General features: G+C 39.5%; 1 protein-coding gene across 1 annotated transcript; it reads right to left on the minus strand.

Moving 5' to 3' along the window:
* Window positions 1–10,413: 10,413 nt before the first annotated feature.
* Window positions 10,414–18,996, minus strand: LOC137099958 (pyruvate dehydrogenase (acetyl-transferring) kinase isozyme 2, mitochondrial-like). The gene is made up of 11 exons (XM_067477445.1): window positions 18,660–18,996; window positions 17,371–17,512; window positions 14,961–15,032; window positions 14,647–14,834; window positions 14,388–14,477; window positions 13,889–13,966; window positions 13,724–13,800; window positions 13,018–13,116; window positions 12,538–12,648; window positions 12,186–12,299; window positions 10,414–11,636 (listed from the first exon to the last, which is right to left on the minus strand). Exons 1-11 carry the CDS (start codon window positions 18,787–18,789, stop codon window positions 11,493–11,495), a joined length of 1,245 nt encoding a protein of 414 aa, XP_067333546.1. The 5' UTR covers window positions 18,790–18,996; the 3' UTR covers window positions 10,414–11,492.
* Between the last annotated feature and the right edge of the window lie 1,423 nt (window positions 18,997–20,419).

Below are 20,419 nucleotides of genomic sequence, written 5' to 3' on the forward strand. Positions count from 1 at the left end.
AAAGGTACACACAGGTAGACTTCACCACAAACTCATTTTAATATATAATTGTTAAAAATTTGAAAAAGTATCAAAAAGGCTTTTATTTTGAAAGTGTGTGTGTGTGTGTGTGTGTGTGTGTGTGTGTGTGTGTGTGTGTGTGTGTGTGTGTGTGTGTGTGTGTGTGTGTGTGTGTATCCACTGTGTATCAGAAGATCTGTTGGGTAAAGTACCTCAAACTAAAACTGTGACTATTCAAAAACTGTAAAAGATATTAAAAAGCAGAATTCAAGCCTGATAGCTGAAAGTCTTGTGATTTGCTAAAAGTTTGAATGGTCTCTCTAGGCTTAAGTAGGCTAGTTCCAGCTGAAAAGGGACAAAGCTGAACAGTCGCTCTAAGAGTCTCTCTTTTCATTTGAATGGGAAAAAAATGCTGAATAAAGCTGAATATTTTAAAAAGTATAAAAGGTATTAAAAAGCTGAAAGGATGAGAACTTCTCCTTGATAAGCTGAAATCTGTTTCAAGTAGTTAAGTGCCAAAAAAATGTACGGAAGACAGAAATTAGAAGAATAATATTAATAATAGTAAAGATTTAAATATACTAGATTATTCGATTCTGTTCCATTTGCAGTTCTGGAGTAATATACCTTGCATGAAGAAGCCAGCTTGTTTTAGCTGGGCTAAAGTCAGTGGCTGTCCTTCCGGGATTTCTTTCATCGCTGATGACCCTTAGTTCAAGGCCAGGGCCAGTTCCTCTGATGGGTAAGTCTTGGGTTGGTCACCCCCACCCACAGATTTTCTTTTAACTGTTAAAATCAGTACAGACAATGAAGTAGGTCAGCAGACACCTTACGCATTGGCCTTATTCAGCAATCGAGTCATTTACCGGCCGGCAACATGTTCTGTATCTGATCTTGACTCTTTGCCAGGTCTTTTTTTAGCCAGATGTGTCAGATCTTTATAAAAGATAACAAAAATAGATACATAAAAAGAATTACACAGGTAAAAGAGATAATAGATCAAATTAAATAAAGAGTAGAGGGATAAACTGAAGAGATAAAATATATGTGCATTGTGGAAAAGTGTTTGCAACGATTCTTCATTATAATTTTGCTGAGTAACGTGCAGCACTGGTCATATTTAGGGCAAAGTGTCAGACTGTTTAGAAATATAAATGACAAGTAACCCTTTGATGTGTAATTATGTAATTAATGTTCATTTTAGTCCAGACTCCACTGATCCTTTAACAGTCAGAATCTAGCTGAGTTTCTATCTTTTTGTCACAGTGTCTGTAAATGTGTCTAACCTTTTGTTGTTTTCTGTTTGTGATGGTGAGATCAACTGATTGCTCCTCTTTTTCTTTAAGAAAGTGACGCATTTGTGTCTGGAAATGACTGAACAACTCGGTTATCCATGAATGAATGAAGAATGGGGCCTGGGTCTCCTTGTCACACTGGTACAAGCTGTAGACTGGGTCGTCAGTGTTTTCAAACTGGTTGTGGTGTCATGAGTCCAAGCCCTGAAAATCATTGAATTTGAGAACTTTTAATTTGTTTCATGCATGTTGATACAGTTTGACTGTAATGCAAATTTACTAACCAACTTAATGTTTAAATATAGACGCAGTCTAGCAGTATTTGTAATTCGCAAACTGGCCACATGGGTTCACTGCTGAGTCGATTATCACATGTGAACCCGCAGTGGACCAAAAACTAAACTATGCCTGTAATGTTTACAGCATTTTTGTTAAATGGCTGTCAGTGATTTTACTATTTTTATCTAGATTTACGCTTTAGCTTGGCAAACACTACAGCTTCAATGACTGCTGAGCTTAGGTGCATTATTATTTTCATCATAAGTGAATATTGTTTAAATGGTCACGTTTCCTGTCATGTCTCTGATGTTTGGAAGAAAAATTCTCTATATCTTTTGTCAGTATTGATTTTCTTTATAATTGATATTGTTTCCTTCTTCAAAGTTCTTATATTAGGTGTCACAGAAAGACCAAAGGTAAATGTTTGTTTTTAAACTGTTAAAAATTCCATGAATCTTTAGAATCATTATATTCAATTGACAATTTCAGTTTATTGCACTTGCAAGTTGACTACAACAGACAGAGCAACATTTGGATCCAACAGATCTTTATCAGGTATCTGAGCTCCAAAAAGATATAAAGACACAAACACACTCATCATTCAGGTGGTGGTGGTCTGCAGGACTGGATGTCAGTCTACTCTACTGGACCAGTCAGAGAAGAGCGGGTAAACACTGAAGCTTCCATAAGGACCAAAGCATGTCTTTGCAGATATTGGAACATTGGAAACGTAATGAATAAAAAGATATCTTAAAAAAATTAATTCAAAAGTTCAGACAGGCATAACATTCATACGGAAAAGCTATTTTCCCCTATTTCATATTGCTCTATTTGTATTACCTAAGATGAATTAGAGGCCAAATTTTTGAAATGTGGGAGACCACAGAAATATTACAGAAAAACATGGGGACAGGTAATAACTGATAAACACAAGTGCTAGGAATCAGGGGAAGAGACAAAAAGGAAAAGGAGGCTGCTGTATAACGTTGCAGACCAGGTGAAATTTCTCTTGACGATAACGTTTCATAAAACTGTTTAAGAGGACCTAGGGTCTCCAGGACCCTCATTTGATGGTGTAGAGAAAATATTTAACGGTCTGGTTTTGTGCAAGAGGTGTTGAATCAAGAAAACAGAGCTGAAATGGAAAACCGTACTTGCACGGTCGCAAAACTATGATACTAAAGCTTCTGAGTTCATGACAATATATCATACACTGGCTCAAAGATACTTTTTCCCATCAATAAAATAGTTAATAAATCACTTTCGTCTCTGTCACAAGTTTTTATAAGCAGGATTATAAAAACGTCCTGTGCTGTGAAATGACTAATTCCATGATGTAAACTAGTAACATTAAAAAGGGAACCCGGCTTGCTTGGTATGATGTCAGCCCTGCTCAACATCCTGCTTTAAACAGTGACTACATTTATGAACCAGAATCAGAAATACTTTATAAATGCCTGATGCTTTTGTCCCAGATGCACCATGCCAGAGCAGGAAATTGTGCATAAGAACATGAAATATGCACATAGAAAGAAAATAAAACAATAATTAAATATAAAGTAAAACATTTAATCAGCGTATCTTAGAGGGAGGAGTTATAAAGACTAATGGCCACAGGAAACTCAGTATGGCCCTTTGATATGAGTCTTCTATTCATCACCAACGTGTCATGCAGAGGATGGGAATCATTCTCCATCATCCCTTGGAGCTTGGACAGCATATTTCTGCTTAATTCTGCTGTTGGTGTCCAGCTCCATCCCCACAATGTCACTGGCCCTTGAGTTTATTGAGTCTGTTGGTGTCTGCAGCAAAACATCTTCAGCATCGTTCGACATTTCATGGTTGTTAAAGAACCTGAGCCTTAGAAAATTATAATGAAGTCAAAACAATAGTAAACCTTATTTTTTCAGCACTAGTAGAGTATGTATCTCACACGGCAATACTCACGTCTCCAGTGGAAGCCGTTACACAAGGTGAAGATGTGCTGTAACAAATTCAGCATTATTCATTAGGTCACATTCTGATTGGCTTGTGGTGAACTTGGGTGCCCTTCACCAGCCAATCAGAGTGGGTGCACATGAATAAATTATATTTTATGTACACAGCAGGAAACAGCTGCTCGGGGGAAGTTTTAAAGCATAATGTATTATAGATATGTTTGAAATAAATTCATTTTTTAAGTCCAAAAAGGGCCTTAATACCAAAAGGCTTTAATGTACTTCTTAAGACATTACTGTGTCTGGTACCATGTACGAAAAACTACCAGTACAGATGCAGAGCAGAATAACGTGGACTATGTTCTGCTGGACAGGGTTTTGGCTCTGTCACTCATTACAGAACTGGTTCAAGCCAGTCTTACAGCTTCTCATCATGAACCTGCCTCTGTAAATGCACTGTATGTGACTGTACGCTCTCAAAATTTGCATCAGACTGAGGTGATTAGCACTAACTTGCTGAATTATGCATTTAATACTTTTAATATATTACATGCTTTGCTTGTGAAATCCAACCTGATCACAGGACATGAGAAAAAGTCAAGAAAGAACTTCATCCAACCATTTGTACTTTTTTTTGACGCATTACAAGCATTGTGTAACTAACAGTTAACTAAGAGTTTTAGTGATAAATTGATATTACTTACAACTGTCGTGTGCGGTTAGTGATGGCTGATCCACAAGATGTGGCCTCCTGGGGGTCATTTGTATTTATGCTATTATTGCAGAGCTTGAGATCAACAGTGTAATAACACAATTTAAAGGCCCAGTAGTTCTGTGTCCTGTAGCACTGACCAGAGGGAAGAAGCTGGAGCAGGTTGTTTCGAGGGTCTGTAGTGATTTTGTCTACTCATTCTCTGACTCTGTTGAGTTGTACAGATCCTGGATAGTGAAATGCACTGTGGTGTTAAACCAACAGCATTCATAATATAAAAATGTAATTTATTTACACTTACATTTTACATTTACATTTAGTCATTTAGGCAAGCAAAGCAATTTTGGGGAGGATTTCTTTAAAAACTCTTTCAGTGTGAGCAGTTAACTTCAAGTACATGATAGAATGCAGACACTTGACACATGACATATTTAAACTTAAAGGCACAGTAGTTTTGAACTTGCTTCTTTTGGTTATTTTCTGGGTAGTACATGTACATAAATGCCATTAAATTTCCCCTTGAATCCAATACATTTACACCCCAAAGCTGAAAACTCCTGAAACTCGTGTATAGGAATAAACCCAATGACTCACAACATAAAATGTTAGAGGTGTAGATTTTTTTGCAGTTTGGATGCAATAATCAGCTCTAGAAAAAGCTGATTTTATCAAGGTTAATGAATGGATAACATGAATTTACTTAGAGTTGCATCATGTGCTCAACTCCTGCAAAGCAAATGATCCTTGATCCTTGTGTGCTGTCAGTAACTGAACGGCTAAACTAAAACAAGGCCACGAAAAGAGGAAATTTTAAAAAGGACTATTGTGAAATTCCTCAAGACAAAGCAAAAGTATAACTACAGAATGTCCACAGTATCCCCACTGACTGATTCACACTAAAAGTCAGTGAATGGACAGAGCTACTGTTTCTTTCTGAAGAGCACATGCTGGCATATTGAAAGCGTCAAAGTTGGACTTTGCTCATTGGGTCTGTGTAACGGGAGCCTTCCATTACACTTCTCCACACTAAAATAAGACTATGCTCCAATTAAGGAATCTCCCAGACAATTAGGATGCTGATGCAGAAGAATGCACAGAGCTCTCTGCTTCGGTCTTCTGAAACTCTGCAGTGAAATTAAAGATTTCACTTCGGTGGTAACTTCAGTGTGGAAGGTTTATCACAAAAAGTGTATTACATTTACGTTCAGTGCTTGTATGGTACATGTTGCCAGCCTGTGCCTGTGCGATTTAGTCACAGGGCAGCTAGACCTGTAAAACAGAAATGGCAATATTCCCTGAAGAAGAAAAAAATCACTTTTCATCAGTAAAGGTTTAATATGACCAGTCTTCGAACGTGCAACAACTGTGCAAAACTGACATTTTGAAAGTTTGGTCCACACCCACAGCTATGACGTTAATCTCTCTGCTTTGTTTAAAGGTGTTTGATACTGTAGCTTAAGGGTTTGCTTGCAGGGATACTTCCCATCTTAGTAGGTCAAAGATAATGTGACCAGTTATGATCAATTTTGGCCATGATTTCTAATCTCTAATCTAAATTAAGGAATGACACACAAAGATATTTGCTTTATTTACCCTGGTGTCAATTCACAGCTCTAATTTACACTCGTTAGGCAGATTCATACTAATCTCTATGCTGCGGCTTTGCATTTACACTTGTGTTAATATTAATCGTGTTAATATGCTCACAGCCCTTGTGCACTTACAGACTTTTAACACTCCATTTATTTTATGTTTGTTTTTTCTTTTGTTTTATTTGATCTTTTGTTTGATTATATATTTTAGTTATTCATTTATCCATTTATACTCTATCCCATCCTCCATTGTTGTCTCCGAGTTGTCTTCTCCGATGTATTTGACAGGTGTCAGTCACTGTTAACATGTGGCGTTGATGCGTGAAGGCTTTGTTGTCTGAAATTTTTAAGTAAAATTTAAATTAAACAAATAATATAATAATTGGTGCGGCAGTAGCTCATGGTTAAGATTGGCCGCCCACCCCTGTTGTCCCTGGGCAAGACACTGAACCCCCAACAGCCCATTCCCATCCGCAGCCACACAGTGCTGGTCCAAAGCCCAGTGGAAATTAGGGAGGGTTGTGTCCAGAAGGGCGTAAAAACTGTGTATTGCCCAAAACTCCATCCATCCCTCATCCAAACCATTTCCAGTGTCAGGGTCATTAGGTAAGAAGTGGCAGAACATCGTCTGAGACAACTATTGACACTTACATTTTCACATGGCCAATTCAGAGTCCAAAGTTACCCGGTTAAAAAGTCAGTACAGTTGTTGGATCCGGCAGGTCGTGAACATTTTTTTTGTACCTCTTTTTGAGTGCTAGCTGAATTTGTGGAAGGCGAGAATTCAGCGGTAATGAAGAGGGCGGCTGGGCCTTACCGGCAAATGCAGTGAAGGGCCTGTCCTGCTCTGTCGTTTCTTTGTGGGAGGGTGGGAGGACCGTTCCCCTCATCTTCTCTTTCCTAGATTTCTCTAAGGCACATAACCACTCTTTCCATGAAACTTTAGGCATGGCTTTTCCGTACTTTTCGGCAATCAGCTCCTCCCAAATGATGTCTTCTGGTGTCACGTACTTGACTTCCTTGGTGCTGACTGTTACTTCCTGCTTGGTGATCATGGACTTGGGCATGAGCTTCCTTCCAGTTATTACTTTGCGTTCGCCAAACGCTCTTTCCATGCACTTGCGTAACCTTTCCTGTTTTTTCTCCCATTCCCTTTTAACGTTTTCCTGTTGCCACAGGTATTTCTTGATATTCCACTGCTCCTTCCTCAGCTTCTCCAGTCTTTCTCCATCAATGGCATCAATTTCCCTGAGGAGGGACATCAAATGATGCTCCACAGCAGACAGCTTCTTCAAGCTGTTTATGGCAGTCGGCCGACTATTCACATGGGTTTGATAGAGCTCGCACACCATCTTTTCCAGAGACTGTAACAAGATATCCTCCTCTGTGTTCTTTATGTGCTCATGCATCTCAATCTTTTTTTTAAGATCTACAGTTACCTCCCTCACATTCTTAGCTCTGTTTTTTACCTCGTTTACCCTCATCATCTCTTTGTCTTTTGCCAATTTGAATTTTTGTGACATTATGTCAGTGTCCTCCCGCTGATATATCAATGTCTCTTCCTCCCTGGATTTATTTTCAATCAGTGATAGGTTATATTTTTTCAGACCAGTCATTACATTTAGCAGCTTCCATGAATCACTGTAATACTCCTCTGCCTTCTGATAATCTGAGCTGTCACTATTTGTGACAAGTGTGTCATTCTGGGCTGAGGACAGTGTCACAGTCTGGGATTCCTGTTCTATCTCCTGCTCCAAAGACATAAGGTCGATGAGGAGGTCTTTGTATCCCTTGTATTCGTTCACCATGTCCTCCTTCATCTGTATTTGAGAGTTCACATCCAGAATTTTACCTCTTAGCTTTTCAGCCTCAGTTTTCAAACGGAATAGCTCTGTTCTAGCGCCTTTGGAAATTGCTATTACCTCCAAAGATTTCTGCTCATTCTCCTTACGGAACTCTTCAGCAATGAGCTTTACTCTCTGGAGCATTTCTTCAAGTACAATTACAAGATGTTTCTTGGCTTTTATGGTCTTTTCCACCTTCTCCAGCTGTAAACGGATCATCCCCAAAGATATTTCCACCAGTGCTTCCATTTTTTTAGTTGTGAATAAATCCTGTTTTCTGCCAAATCTCATTGTTTCTTCATTAAACGCAGCCATTTTTAGTTCAAATGGGCGCGAAGTTCGCCAATACAGATTCAAATCCTAATGGCACTATACTGAAAAATGGAAATTATTACCTAACATTTGGTCTAATCTGAGGCCTTTAAATATTGTGGCTTTGATGTCCTGGGCTATGACATCAGAACTTTCTGACTTTGATGTCATGATGTTTTTGGATAATTTTTTTTATAACCTTTATTATCAAATTTTTTGATATAATTTTACATCACTGTTCAAGAAAGCAAAAAACATACAGTCACTATACATAGTATGAATCGTGTTGTAATTATCTACTGTGAATGCACAGTAATGAAATATTAATTATTATTATGATTTCCATCTTTCGTGTGCTTTCTGGCACCTAACTGCTTCGACTTACTTTGAGCTAGAAACACCATTCAAACTTCAAAATGTTCAGCTTAGAAAAGGAAATTATCGCTTGCACACAGCCTTTCAAATATGTTTTATACTTTTTAAAATATTCAGCTTTTTTCTGAAATTTTTTCTTATTCAAATGAATGGAGAGACACTTCAGCTACTCTTCAGCTTTGTCCTCTTTCAGCTTTAACTAGCATACTCGAGCCTAGAGAGACCATTCAAACGTTTAGCAAATCCCAAGACTTTCAGCTATCAGCCTTATAATTTTTGAGTTTTTATTTTGAATAGTTGCAATTTTAGTTTATGTGCTTTTTGAAGACTTTTCAACTTCTCCATTAGTGTGTATTGTGGAATGTTGGCCCAGCTAGAGTGACATCACACACTCGGACTTCAAGCTTCTAACTTTTAACTTTTATCAACTTTTTTCTTCTTTTCTTCATCTTTCCTCAACAACTTCTAAACGTATGTATTTCTGTTTTCTCTCAGGAAGTGTAACTCTTATAGTGACGGGACTTATGTTATGTTTCTTTCAGTATTTCTTTTCAGCCTTCATTTTATTGAGTATCTTCAAAAAAACAATATCTCTGTGTTCGGTCAAGTCTTCTGCCGCTTTAATTTTGTCAATAGGAATTATTTTGACATTTAGCACATTATGCGAGTCAAAGTCTGTGTCCAAACACTTTAGCTGACAGTTTTTTTTCCCACATGGTACACAGTGGAGACACACACACACACACATACACACAGACTCACACACACAGAGAGACAGATACCCACACACAGGAAACACACTTTCAAAATAAAGGCATTTTAAAAACATGTTACATTACACAAGTACAGACCTGCACTCACTGACCACTTCATTAGGTACACTTGTAAACAGTGTGGGGCTGGGAGGTTTGCGTGTGATTTATCTTTTTTTTTTTTTTTTTTATGCATGTGGCTGACAACCATTCTCACCATAGGTCAATAAAGATGCCCCCCATAAATGTTAATAAGTGTAATGAAGGTGCTCTCTTTAACACTCTTTGCAAAACAAAGCCCCAGAGCATCGTCCAGTTTAAGTACAATGTGGGCTACACTGTACGTCTCACAACTAAGTTCAGAGTCCTTCATGAACAGTCCTATGGGGACATGTATACTCCCCATACATCTCTATGTAACACGTCTCTGTGTTACATTCAAATATCATAGACTTAAAGTGATCCAAGGAAGAATCAGCCTTGTAAGCAGGATGCTCCTGTCCATGTACAACACAGGCCCTGTGTATCATATGGAGGCTTCAGAGCCACTTATTGTTAAATTAAATACTTGTGTGTTCAGATCACGAGTGATGTCTTTAGCACATGCACACACAAACACTTTAAATGTAATCAACCTTCTGTAACCTTAAACTGTTTCTTGTTAAAAATATAGATAATGCAATTGAAGGGCAATAAAAGCCAAGAGGCCTTAGTGTACTTACTGTTGTAAGACATGACTGGTTTATCTGGTATCACGTAATAAAATCTGGACTGTGCTCCGCTGTTAGAGGGGCAGAGTATTACAGAACTGGTTCAAGCCAGTCTTACAGCTTTCGATCATGGTCCTGCCTCAGTAAATACACTGTACGTGACTGTACGCTCAATACTTGCATCAGACTGAGGTGATTAGCACTATCTTGCTGACTCAAACATTTAATACTTTTAATACATTACATGCTTTGCTTGTGTAAGGGTTTGTGTGACATGGAACATGGAACGGAAAATTAAGGCAGATAAAAAACCCACAATGACAAAGGATGAGCTGTAATCACTTTTTAGCAAAGAGAAAGAAGCATTTTAGTGCTAAGAAGTGTTAAGAATGACCAAATAAGTTGAAGATAATGTGGAGGACTGGGGTTCATCAGAGAAGTTGTTGTAAGTTTAAACAAGTCAAAAACTCTTGAGTTGAAAAGTGTCAAACAGTGAGAAAGTCTTCGTATTCTCACTCCCACTGGAAAATACTCACGCTGTCGTACACCTAGCCTACACGCGTGCACACACACACACACAAACACACACACAAAGAAACAGAGTCTTATTCATTTTAGGTTGATTTATTATATAAAAAAGTCCTTTAGTATGAACAGTTGAACGTTGAATGCTCAATAATGCAGGCACTTCAAATTACACACTTAAAACAGTGTCACATCTGTGAATAAACCCCATGTATCTCAACATGAACGACTTATTTTTACACATTTATACATAGTCACATGGGCCTGTTGCCAAAAAAATAGCTTTTAGAACACTTTTAGCAAGGCTATTTATGGATAACCACTACTTTCAACTAAAGATCTAGTTTTAAAGCTCTATAACTGCATCGGCATCTTTGCAAAACTCAAACCAAATGATCCCAAGTCTTTGTGTGATTTCAGTAACTGAGTATCTGGGTATCTTCATGTTCTATGTCTTCAACTAAGACAAGCTGACTGTAGACCTGTCAGACAAAGACTGAGACATGCTGCGTTTCTCACGGACACGTCCTGGCATATTGAAACCTTAAGAACTGACAAAACAAAAATGTATATTAAAAAGTATCTTTGGGTGAAATGCATTTTTCCCAATGAGGTAAGGTTTGACTAATTTGGAGCTGGAAGACCTGCTTTTTGTTCTAATTTTTTACTTCAAAACATCCCACTCCCTTCATTTAACTGCTGATGGGACATCAGAAAATGAAAACTTTCAGAAAATGAAAATTTAGAAAGAGAAAGTATATTGAACGTCAAACAGTTTCTTTGAAGCACAGTGGTGGAGTTGTTAGCGCTGCCACCTCACAGGTCCAGTGTTTCAATCCACCTGCCAGCTGCGGCAGGGCATCTTTTTCTGGCTGCCATCTTTGACACCGAATTTCGATGTCATTCTCCTCATCCTTTATCTGTAACAAGGAAGCAAGCGAAAACACAGGATAAAAGTGCACACTCTGATTAAGGAAACTCCCAGACACTTAGGTCACTGGTGCTGGGCCTTCTCTTTCATCTCCTGGGCCACTTTTGGTCACGTCCTGGTCACCATTTTGGAGTTATAGTTCTGTTCCCACACGTCCTTCTTTTGAAGGACAGTTTATGGTCAGCTTGTAAGCTAGTTGGTGTCAGACATCATTGGGTCATGACTGAATCACTTGGCCGTGGGGTGGGCAGCCAAGTCCAGTGGGTCCTTGGAAGGAATACACCAATCATCTGCCTCCAAAGTGAGCTTGTAGTGACGCAGAGCACTCTTGTTAAAGACTGGCAGCCTCTCCACGGAGTCTGTAGACAAAGCCTAGAGACGAACACAGAACACACTGTAGACTTCATACAGTATTATAACATTTATTTCATTTATTGTAATTTTAACAATACATGTTATAAATTTACATGACAGATAATTGCACATGACCAGCGTTTTCTCCTTAAAGGAGCTTTACGAGTTGAGATCACAAGATCAGTAATGAGGTAAATCTATCCCCTTTCAGACATGCACTGGAGGAGGAGTATGTGTGAACGCTGAGGCCGACATGATCTGGACTATATCTTACAGCGATCTCCCGCTGTGAGTTTACATGTCTGAAAGTTCACTCTGGACCGAGGATGAATTCTCCTAACATTGTCTAGAGGCCATACGTGAAACAGGCTTATCTAGAACAGGGGCTCACATACCTATCAATGTACATTAGGCTACTTTATACAGTAACTAATGAACACTGTTTATCTCCTATGTTTAATTTCAGTTAATTGTAATTCAAAATGTTGTGTCAAGAAATTTACGGATCTCCCTTTTATTAATATAGTCTATAAACAAACGTTTTGTGTATTTACAGAAATACTTTACCTTCAGGTGTATTGCAGCCTCAGTGCCGTAACCTTCCATAGGGTAGAGCTGTAGGTCTCCCTGGAAGTAGCGAGCGTAGAGGCGAGAGATTGGCAGACCATAGCCAAACCCAGCCTGCTCAAGCACATACACACACACACAACCCTGGTTATTCAGTATATTCTTGTAGCCCACTACTCATTCCATGATTGAGGGTCGAATAAAATCTTCACAGCAGAAACATATTAATCACTGCAGTAATTATGCAATTGAAGGCTCTTAACTGTTATTTAAGTATAAATCCAGGTGGAAATTTTGATTTGGCCAGGCAATAAATATAATAATATTGAGTGGTTTTGTGTGATTTGCTCACCAATGGGGCTCTGTGTTTTTCACCTATGAAGGGTTTGGGAGCTGTGGAGTACATGTAGCTGAACAGACGTTCTATCTTCCTGAAAGGAACGCCACCTCCTCTGTCACTCATCTAGAGAGAAACCGAGGACACAGACAGAGTGTGTTAGTGTGTAAGGACAAGGGCAAATGCTGCAGGTACTGCATTAGCAGTAGTGTTCTGTGTTAACATGTCTAAACGTGGATGTATCGGGGTCCAGGTGCCAGTAGGCTCAGTGTCTGGGTGGATTATGACAACGATTATAACGGTTTATGAAGTGTCTGCTTAATTTAGGTGAGGTGGACAGTGTTGAGTTTGGTTAAATGTTGCAAAGGGTGAATGTATGAGAATGAGAACATGAAATAATGTTAAAGACATGTTAAGTTCATGCAGATACTAAAAATGTTAATTAAGAGCATATGAGATCAAAATGTTTCTGTATTCAGCAGAGAAGTCACTCACCTTGATTGACATGTCCTCTCCACCAAGGGCAATCATTACTTTGATGGGTGGGAGGGTCCTGCTGGCCTCATGGTTCTCAATAGTTGCTCTCATTGCATTCTGCAGAGGCACGAGAATTATCAGCTGTTGCAAATTTCACTCAGATATTTTGTTAAAAACAAGATGTATGATTACGTGTTACATAGTACAGGTTGCATGTGTTCATATTTAAGGTCACTATTGTAATTTTTCCCATGCTGACCCCTGTCCACCACAACCCTAACACCACCCTGAACTTTGACAGAATAACTATTAGTATAATACACACAATCTCAGGTTGGTCTCATTGATGAATACAGGGTGAATACATCTCTGCTTTGTTTGATGAGGAGAAAAATCCTCACATACTCGTTATCGTCAACTATTATTTATTTGTTATGGACATAATTTTATTACTAGGTTTGCAGTCAAAGGATGTCATCTGTTAACTGTTTCAAGCATAAATGCAAGGCAGCATTTTTTAAATTGTTGTTTCATTTTTATTTATGTTTATTTATTGTTTCAATTGTATTTTAATTATATTGTAGTATTTGTATATAACTAAATAATAGGTTGTATATATACATACACACACACACACACACATATATATATATATATTTGAGAGAGAAATGGAAAGAGAGACAGATGTGACCGTTTTTTATCCAGATGCAGTATAATTTATTACCTTGAAAAGCTCAAACAGCATGTGGTATAGATGCGATGGGATGTATGAGATGTGGATGGGCTCTCTGATGTTGTTGGCTAGAGGAAAGGAAAAAACACAACACTCAGCTCTCTATACATTAAGAGCGGATTCAAAGTATGTGTGTGTGTCTTTTATGAATCTCACCGTTCATTTGCCTCAGCTCCAGCTCCGGTGCACCCAGGTAATATTGCTCACACAGCAACTTAGCACTCTCATAGGCATCTAGAGAGAGAAAGAAAAAAGCCTCATTCTTTGCCTTTGTAGAAATAATAGAATGAACGTAAAAGCACAAATGTTTAAAAGAAATTTGAGCTTAATAATATGGTAAATGGCCTGCACTTATCTGCATATTGGCACTCAAAGCACTTTACACTGCTTCTTATTCACCCATTCACACTCACAATCACACACACACGACTGTATGTAAATCATACATGGAAAGCGAGTTACATAATTGTGCCCGTTATCCAAAAAACAACTGTGACGTGATCCCTGCTATATAGGGATTGCTGAAAATATGATTAATTTAGAAAATGATCAACTTTATACAAACCATACGATTCTAAGGAACATAATAGGAACAAATGTAATTAGAATGACCTCAGATTTAAACCACCCAAGCCTTTCTCCTCATTTTTCCTACCTCGTGCAACCTCTGTGACATCACACTTGGAGTCAATACAGCCAATGGTGTTAGGGTGAACTGGATTTGTGCTGCCGTTAAATATCAGAGCTGCAACAAAGTAAGAAAACAGGAAATCAGTTGCTCTTCTTTCCACAACTACCGCATATTTACATTATAATATCTGTATTGAAGTTATTCTAGCTCTTCTTCTTCTTCTTTTTCTTTCGGCTGTTATTCCAGCTCTAACTATATATATTTAAAATGCGTGGAAGCTCACTGTGCTGGTTGATGAGCATGCGAATGGAGATGCGGCTGGTGTAAAAGCGGTCCAGGAAGTACTGTATGTTGTGGTCAGTGACGGGGTCCTGCTGGCCAAAAGCCTCTTTGTACTCAATGACACCTTGAGCCATGGTGGGGACCACCTCGTTGTGCCGGTTCCTGATGCCTTCCAAGACCTCCACAAACCTGGGGTTGGGTGGGGTGGAGGAGGGTGACAGAAAGACGAGAGAAAAGGTGAGAGGAGAGTATGATTATAGTGTTAGGTTTACCGAAAAAAGCCAAAGCAATGTTATCTCATCCAGTTACACTCACATCTCAAGGACTCTCTGTTCATCTGGATTCTTGTCCAGAAACTCCAGGATCTCCATCAGACTCTGAATGTACCTGAGTGAATACAAACATTGTTATTGTGAACATGAAGATGTTTAAAACATACTGTAGATATGTGGTGTAACAAACATGTAGTTGTGTAATGGTAATAAAGCAAGTGATATGAAGCCAAACTGCAACTGCTGCGATTTCAGTGTGTCTGTAAAAAACAGCACTGCAACTTTGTTCCCTGGCAGCGAAGGGATGCACTAAAGGGGGCAATTTAAAGAGATGCCTGCTCCCATTGTTATAATATCTATAACAATATATATTGATAACAATGATAACTTTCATGTAGGTTTGACCACTTGTAATGCCTTCAATGACCACAAGGGGGCAGACAACCACTGGCTAAAATTCTAGAGGATTCATAAGCCTATGTATGTTATTTATATGTAAATTTTAGATCTTGTTTTGAATTATTATTATTACCAGAACGTTTTATTGCAACAGGACAGTTTCTCACTCCTAAAGTCTGACCTTATATGGATCTTCCTTAAAATGTGATGAGAGTGTGATAGGCTACAAATCTACCATCACTCCAGGACCAACACATCTCCAAACCATATGAACAATTACATTTCAGACTGCACACACAATCCTTTGTTATTGTATTCACTCTGAACCTATGGTCAGTGTCACTGCCGCTCCAATTTGTTTTTTTTATATTTTATAAGAAAACTTGTTTTGTTTTTGTTTTTAACAGGGGGGCCTATCCTCCACTTTAAAAACCAGTGTGTTACTTCATCCAGAGAGGGGATGTATGAAAGTCACATATTTTAAAAGTAGATAAATCAAAAGTGGCATTTGATCCCAAGAAGGTGAGGGACTATGGGCCTGTGATTACAGGGGACAGTAAAATCATGCAACTATGCTCCGGGAAGTACACAGTGGCAAACTGAAAACCAGGAGGTCAAGAACTTTACGAGAACGGTAGTGACAGGGAAAATCTCCTTGGGGCCAATTTTTTTTAAGTCTCCTGGACAAAGAACCGGTAAAATGTTTTAATTAGTCTGTTAGTATTCTGACTGTTTGCAAGTGCAATCTTACGTAGCTTGTATGTCATCCTGTCCCTAGGACTCTGGTTAACTGATACTGCATATATGCTTCAGCCACGTTAAGGGAATCTGACCTGCGAGTCATAGGACTGTGAGCCAAAGGTGAATCTATAATAACTTCCAGAAACTTTGTCAACAACTGGGGTCAGTGCTGCTAAACTTAAATATATATACAATGTTAATGTCAAATAATATTGCAGCTCCTGTCTCGCAAGTTCCAGTACACAAACAACCACTGCACTGCTGAGTGTGGAAAGAGCTCAACTCCTGCAGATTCCTAGAAAAACCTCAGCATGATGTCAGCATCTTGGAAAACTGCAAAAACAAATCCAACTACCACATGTGAAAATCCAACTACCACATACAGTGGTGTTTTCACTCTCTAGCAAATTTTGATTCTGCAACTTAAGTTGCTCTTATCAATTTTAAACACTTAGAATGGCCTCACTACTAATTGTATGTGAACAAGTCAAAAGGTCAGTGGTCACATTTTCATTACATAAGATGGAACAAAATTTGAATTAGCCTCAAAAAAAAGAAGTGAATCCAGAAAGTCAATGTGTTCAGCTCAACAACAGTTCAGTTCAGTTCGATTCAACAACTGATTTCTCTCATTAACCTCAGGAGTCCACTCTATAAAACAGTCTCATTTTTAATTGACTTGCCAAATACCAAAATCTTCCATAATTAATCTAGCATCTTTTGTCTAGAGAGTATGACATTGTTGATGACTTTGTCTCTCAGCTGTGAAGCTGCTGTTCTGAACACGCTGTTCTCTTCAGCTGCAACAACAAGCAGGAAGGATGAGGAAACAGAAAAAGAAGAAAGGCGGGGTTTAGAGAAGGAACTGGGACAAAGTTCAACCAAACTGTCTCCTCCTCCTCCTCCCTCTGGTTTGTTATGAATTTATTTTTTACACAGTACACTGTTGGTCTGCTATTCATAGCAGCTGAATTTAAAGCTTGCAACTCTTGCCAATGAGGAACTCCTCAGCTCTAGGGAACAAAAACAAGCTTTGACAGAGTTATGAAAGTGTTTTGCAAGTGTGAAAGGTTGGGTTAGAGAACTACTTGTGCTCAAACAGCAAATGATGAAGTTTAAAAAAATCGAAAAGATACATGTGCTTTTGTTACATGTATGTTTTAACATCACACAATCAGAGGATTGAGGACATTTATGTTGACAAAAACAAAGATGTCAAGTGTTTGAACTTGACTTGAATGACAGTTCTGTACATCAGTTACCTGTCTGTCAGGTAACACATTTCTTGTGCTAATCCATCTCTTTTGTCTTACCAGGTTTGGACCAGCTGGACAGAGGGTGTCGCCAGCAGCCTGTCCGGCAGCAGGTTGATCTCCTTCATGATGTTGGACAAACGCACGGGAAGTTCCTGGCGAAGGAAGACAAATGACGTGCGCTCACAGGCATTGGTGGAACCTGGGGGACAAGACAGATGAGGATTAAATTCCAGTACAAATAGGATGTGAAAATCTGACCTCTAGGGAAACTTACTAGCTGTCTCTGGCAGTTTCGTATGGTCTTTCTCAGCAAGTCTAGGTGGGTTAAACTGTTATCAAGTGACCTACAGGCCAGACACCGAGACTTTGTGATGTGAAGTTGTGATGACATATTTCAAGGGAACCTAGAAGAGTCCAGCTGAAATGATTCAGTCTTCAGATAACCAAACCTGGATGAAGTTAATATGGTAAACGTACGGTTGCTTATTACACATCAGCGTTCACCTGAACCGAGGTGATCGAAATAAAAGATCGAAGCCTACAATTTCTACCAAAAAGCCGTTATCGGCATTGTGAGGAGCAGCATTTTACCACGTCATCCCTGAGACGTCACAACAGGCTGCTGACAGACTGTGGCCCCTGCACCGCTGAGGTCAGATGGTGAAATCAAGTCAATGAGACGTGTGAGGAAACAGTCTCAGCCTCCCTCCCTGCTGATAATCTGCTGACCTCCGTAGAAATAGTTTACTCCCAAACGCACACAGGGAGTACAGCTCCATTTTCTATCCTTCTGTAAATTGATGCACCAACAGGTGCTAAAACCACTGCTGAGACTGTTTATGTCCCTAGTTTAATCTTATGGATCTTAAATATTGCACGATAGTTTTAATGTGAAACAAAAACACTTGTATATTGTATGCATGAAGGACGGATGTAGGTTGGGCTGTGACTACTTACACATTACTTTTACTCCACTACAGTTCAGAAGGAAACACTGTGCTTTTCACTCCACTACACTTCTCTGAAAGTATTGCAAAAGTAACAAATAAATGCCGATGTATTGTTGCGGATGAAGCACCTGTCAGTAATCTGCACTGTACCCGTCCACTCGTTTTAGCTTCTGCATCAAATAAAAGCCCTGTTCGAATTCATTCCTATGCACGTTCGTGCACGTTTTTATGGCGGAGTACTTGTACTTTAAGTAAAGGTAAAGAATGTACTTGAGCTTTAAAATACCAATCTACAACTGACAGCAGTGCACAGCAGTCGTTTGTGTACTGCTCCCATCTCTGGTAAAATAAAGAAATAAGGCGTAAACACACTGATAATAGAAAGAGGACACTCACCAAAGTCCAAGAACTGTTTCATCGACAGAGGAGATGGCGAGAACTTGGAGAAATGCTCTATGTGTTTGGGCACGTTGGCCAGCGCTGCAGCCTTCATCAGAGACCGAGCAAACTTCATCTTACTTGTCATCCTCAAACGTCAAATTTACGGTAACAATCCAAAAAGAAAAAAAAGAGCAAAACACGACAAGTGGATGTAGAATCCTAGTTCGCTAGCTGTGACAATAACGACTATTCAGCGGATTAGTCTTACAGATGCTCGCGCTTCCAGTGTGTGCAGTCTCGCGCAAGATCCTCTTAGTTAATAGGCGATTTCAGCCAATGGGAGAAAGCGGTGGGTGGTAGCCCGCGAATCATATTCCAAGAATCCCACCGTCATGTACTCGAGGAAGATAGTAAACAACGCCGCGCGCGTGTGAGCGTGGGCGTGTGTGACCGGGTCATATGGAGGTTTATGTAACGTTTCCGCGTCTGATAAACAGCCTGGATGAAAAAGTAGGAGCGCTTAAAGTTGCACAGAACATTTCACTCGTAAATTATCCCCTTCCAACAAGTGCTTTACAATGAAGCTGTTTGTATGATAATTGTTTTCAGAATTGTTGGGACACAAATAAAATGACAATGCAATAATTTGCAAGTCGTTCAAAATTGAGAATTTTGAGTTTTTTCTTTTTTCAAAAGTATTTGCTCAGTATGAATTTGATGCTAAGAGGGCATCAAAAAGGTGGAAACAGAGCAACAAAAGACTGGGAAAATTGGGTAATGCTAATGCCCTGGAAAGGGCTGTGTTCTCCATCTTACTGCAGGCAGGTCAGTTTAGCACGTGGACTCTTTTACCACCAAGCTTCTTCTTCTTTTCCTTTCGGCTGCTCCCTTTCAGGGGTCGCCACAGCGAATCATGTGCCTCCATCTAACTCTGTCCTCTGCATCCTCTTCACTCACACCAACTAACTTCATGTCCTCCCTCACTACATCCATAAATCTCCTCTTTGGTCTTCCTCTAGACCTCCTGCCTGGCAGCTCCAACCTCAGCATCCTTCTACCGATATATTCACAGTTTCTCCTCTGAACATGTCCAAACCACCTCAATCTGTCCTCTCTGACTTTATCTCCAAAACATCTAACATGAGCTGTCCCTCTGATGTCCTCATTCCTGATCCTGTCCATCCTCGTCACTCCCAAAGAGAACCTCAACATCTTAAGCTCTGCAACCTCCAGCTCTGCCTCCTGTCTTTTCTTCAGTGCAACAGTCTCTAAGCCGAACAACATTGCTGGTCTCACCACCGTCTTGAACACCTTTCCTTTCATTCTCGCTGATACTCTTTTATCACACAACACACCTGACACTTTTCTCCACCCGTTCCAACCTGCCTGCACTCGCCTCTTCACCTCTTTTCCACACTCACCGTTGCTCTGAACCGTTGACCCTAAGTACTTAAAGTCCTGCACCTTCTTCACCTCTGCTCCCTGTAACCTCACCGTTCCACCTGGGTCCCTCTCATTCACACACATGTATTCTGTCTTGCTGCGGCTAAGCTTCATTCCTCTGTTTTCCAGAGCAGACCTCCACTTCTCTAGATTTTCCTCCACCTGCTCCCTGCTCTCACTACAAATAACAATGTCATCTGCAAACATCATAGTCCAGGGAGATTCTTGTCTAACCTCATCTGTCAGTCTGTCCATCACCAGAGCAAACAAGAAGGGGCTCAAAGCCGATCCTTGATGCAGACCCACCTCCACCTTGAACTCCTCTGTCACAC

The sequence above is a fragment of the Channa argus genome, chromosome 15 (assembly GCF_033026475.1).
Source record: "Channa argus isolate prfri chromosome 15, Channa argus male v1.0, whole genome shotgun sequence".
Classification (NCBI taxonomy): Eukaryota; Metazoa; Chordata; class Actinopteri; order Anabantiformes; family Channidae; genus Channa; species Channa argus.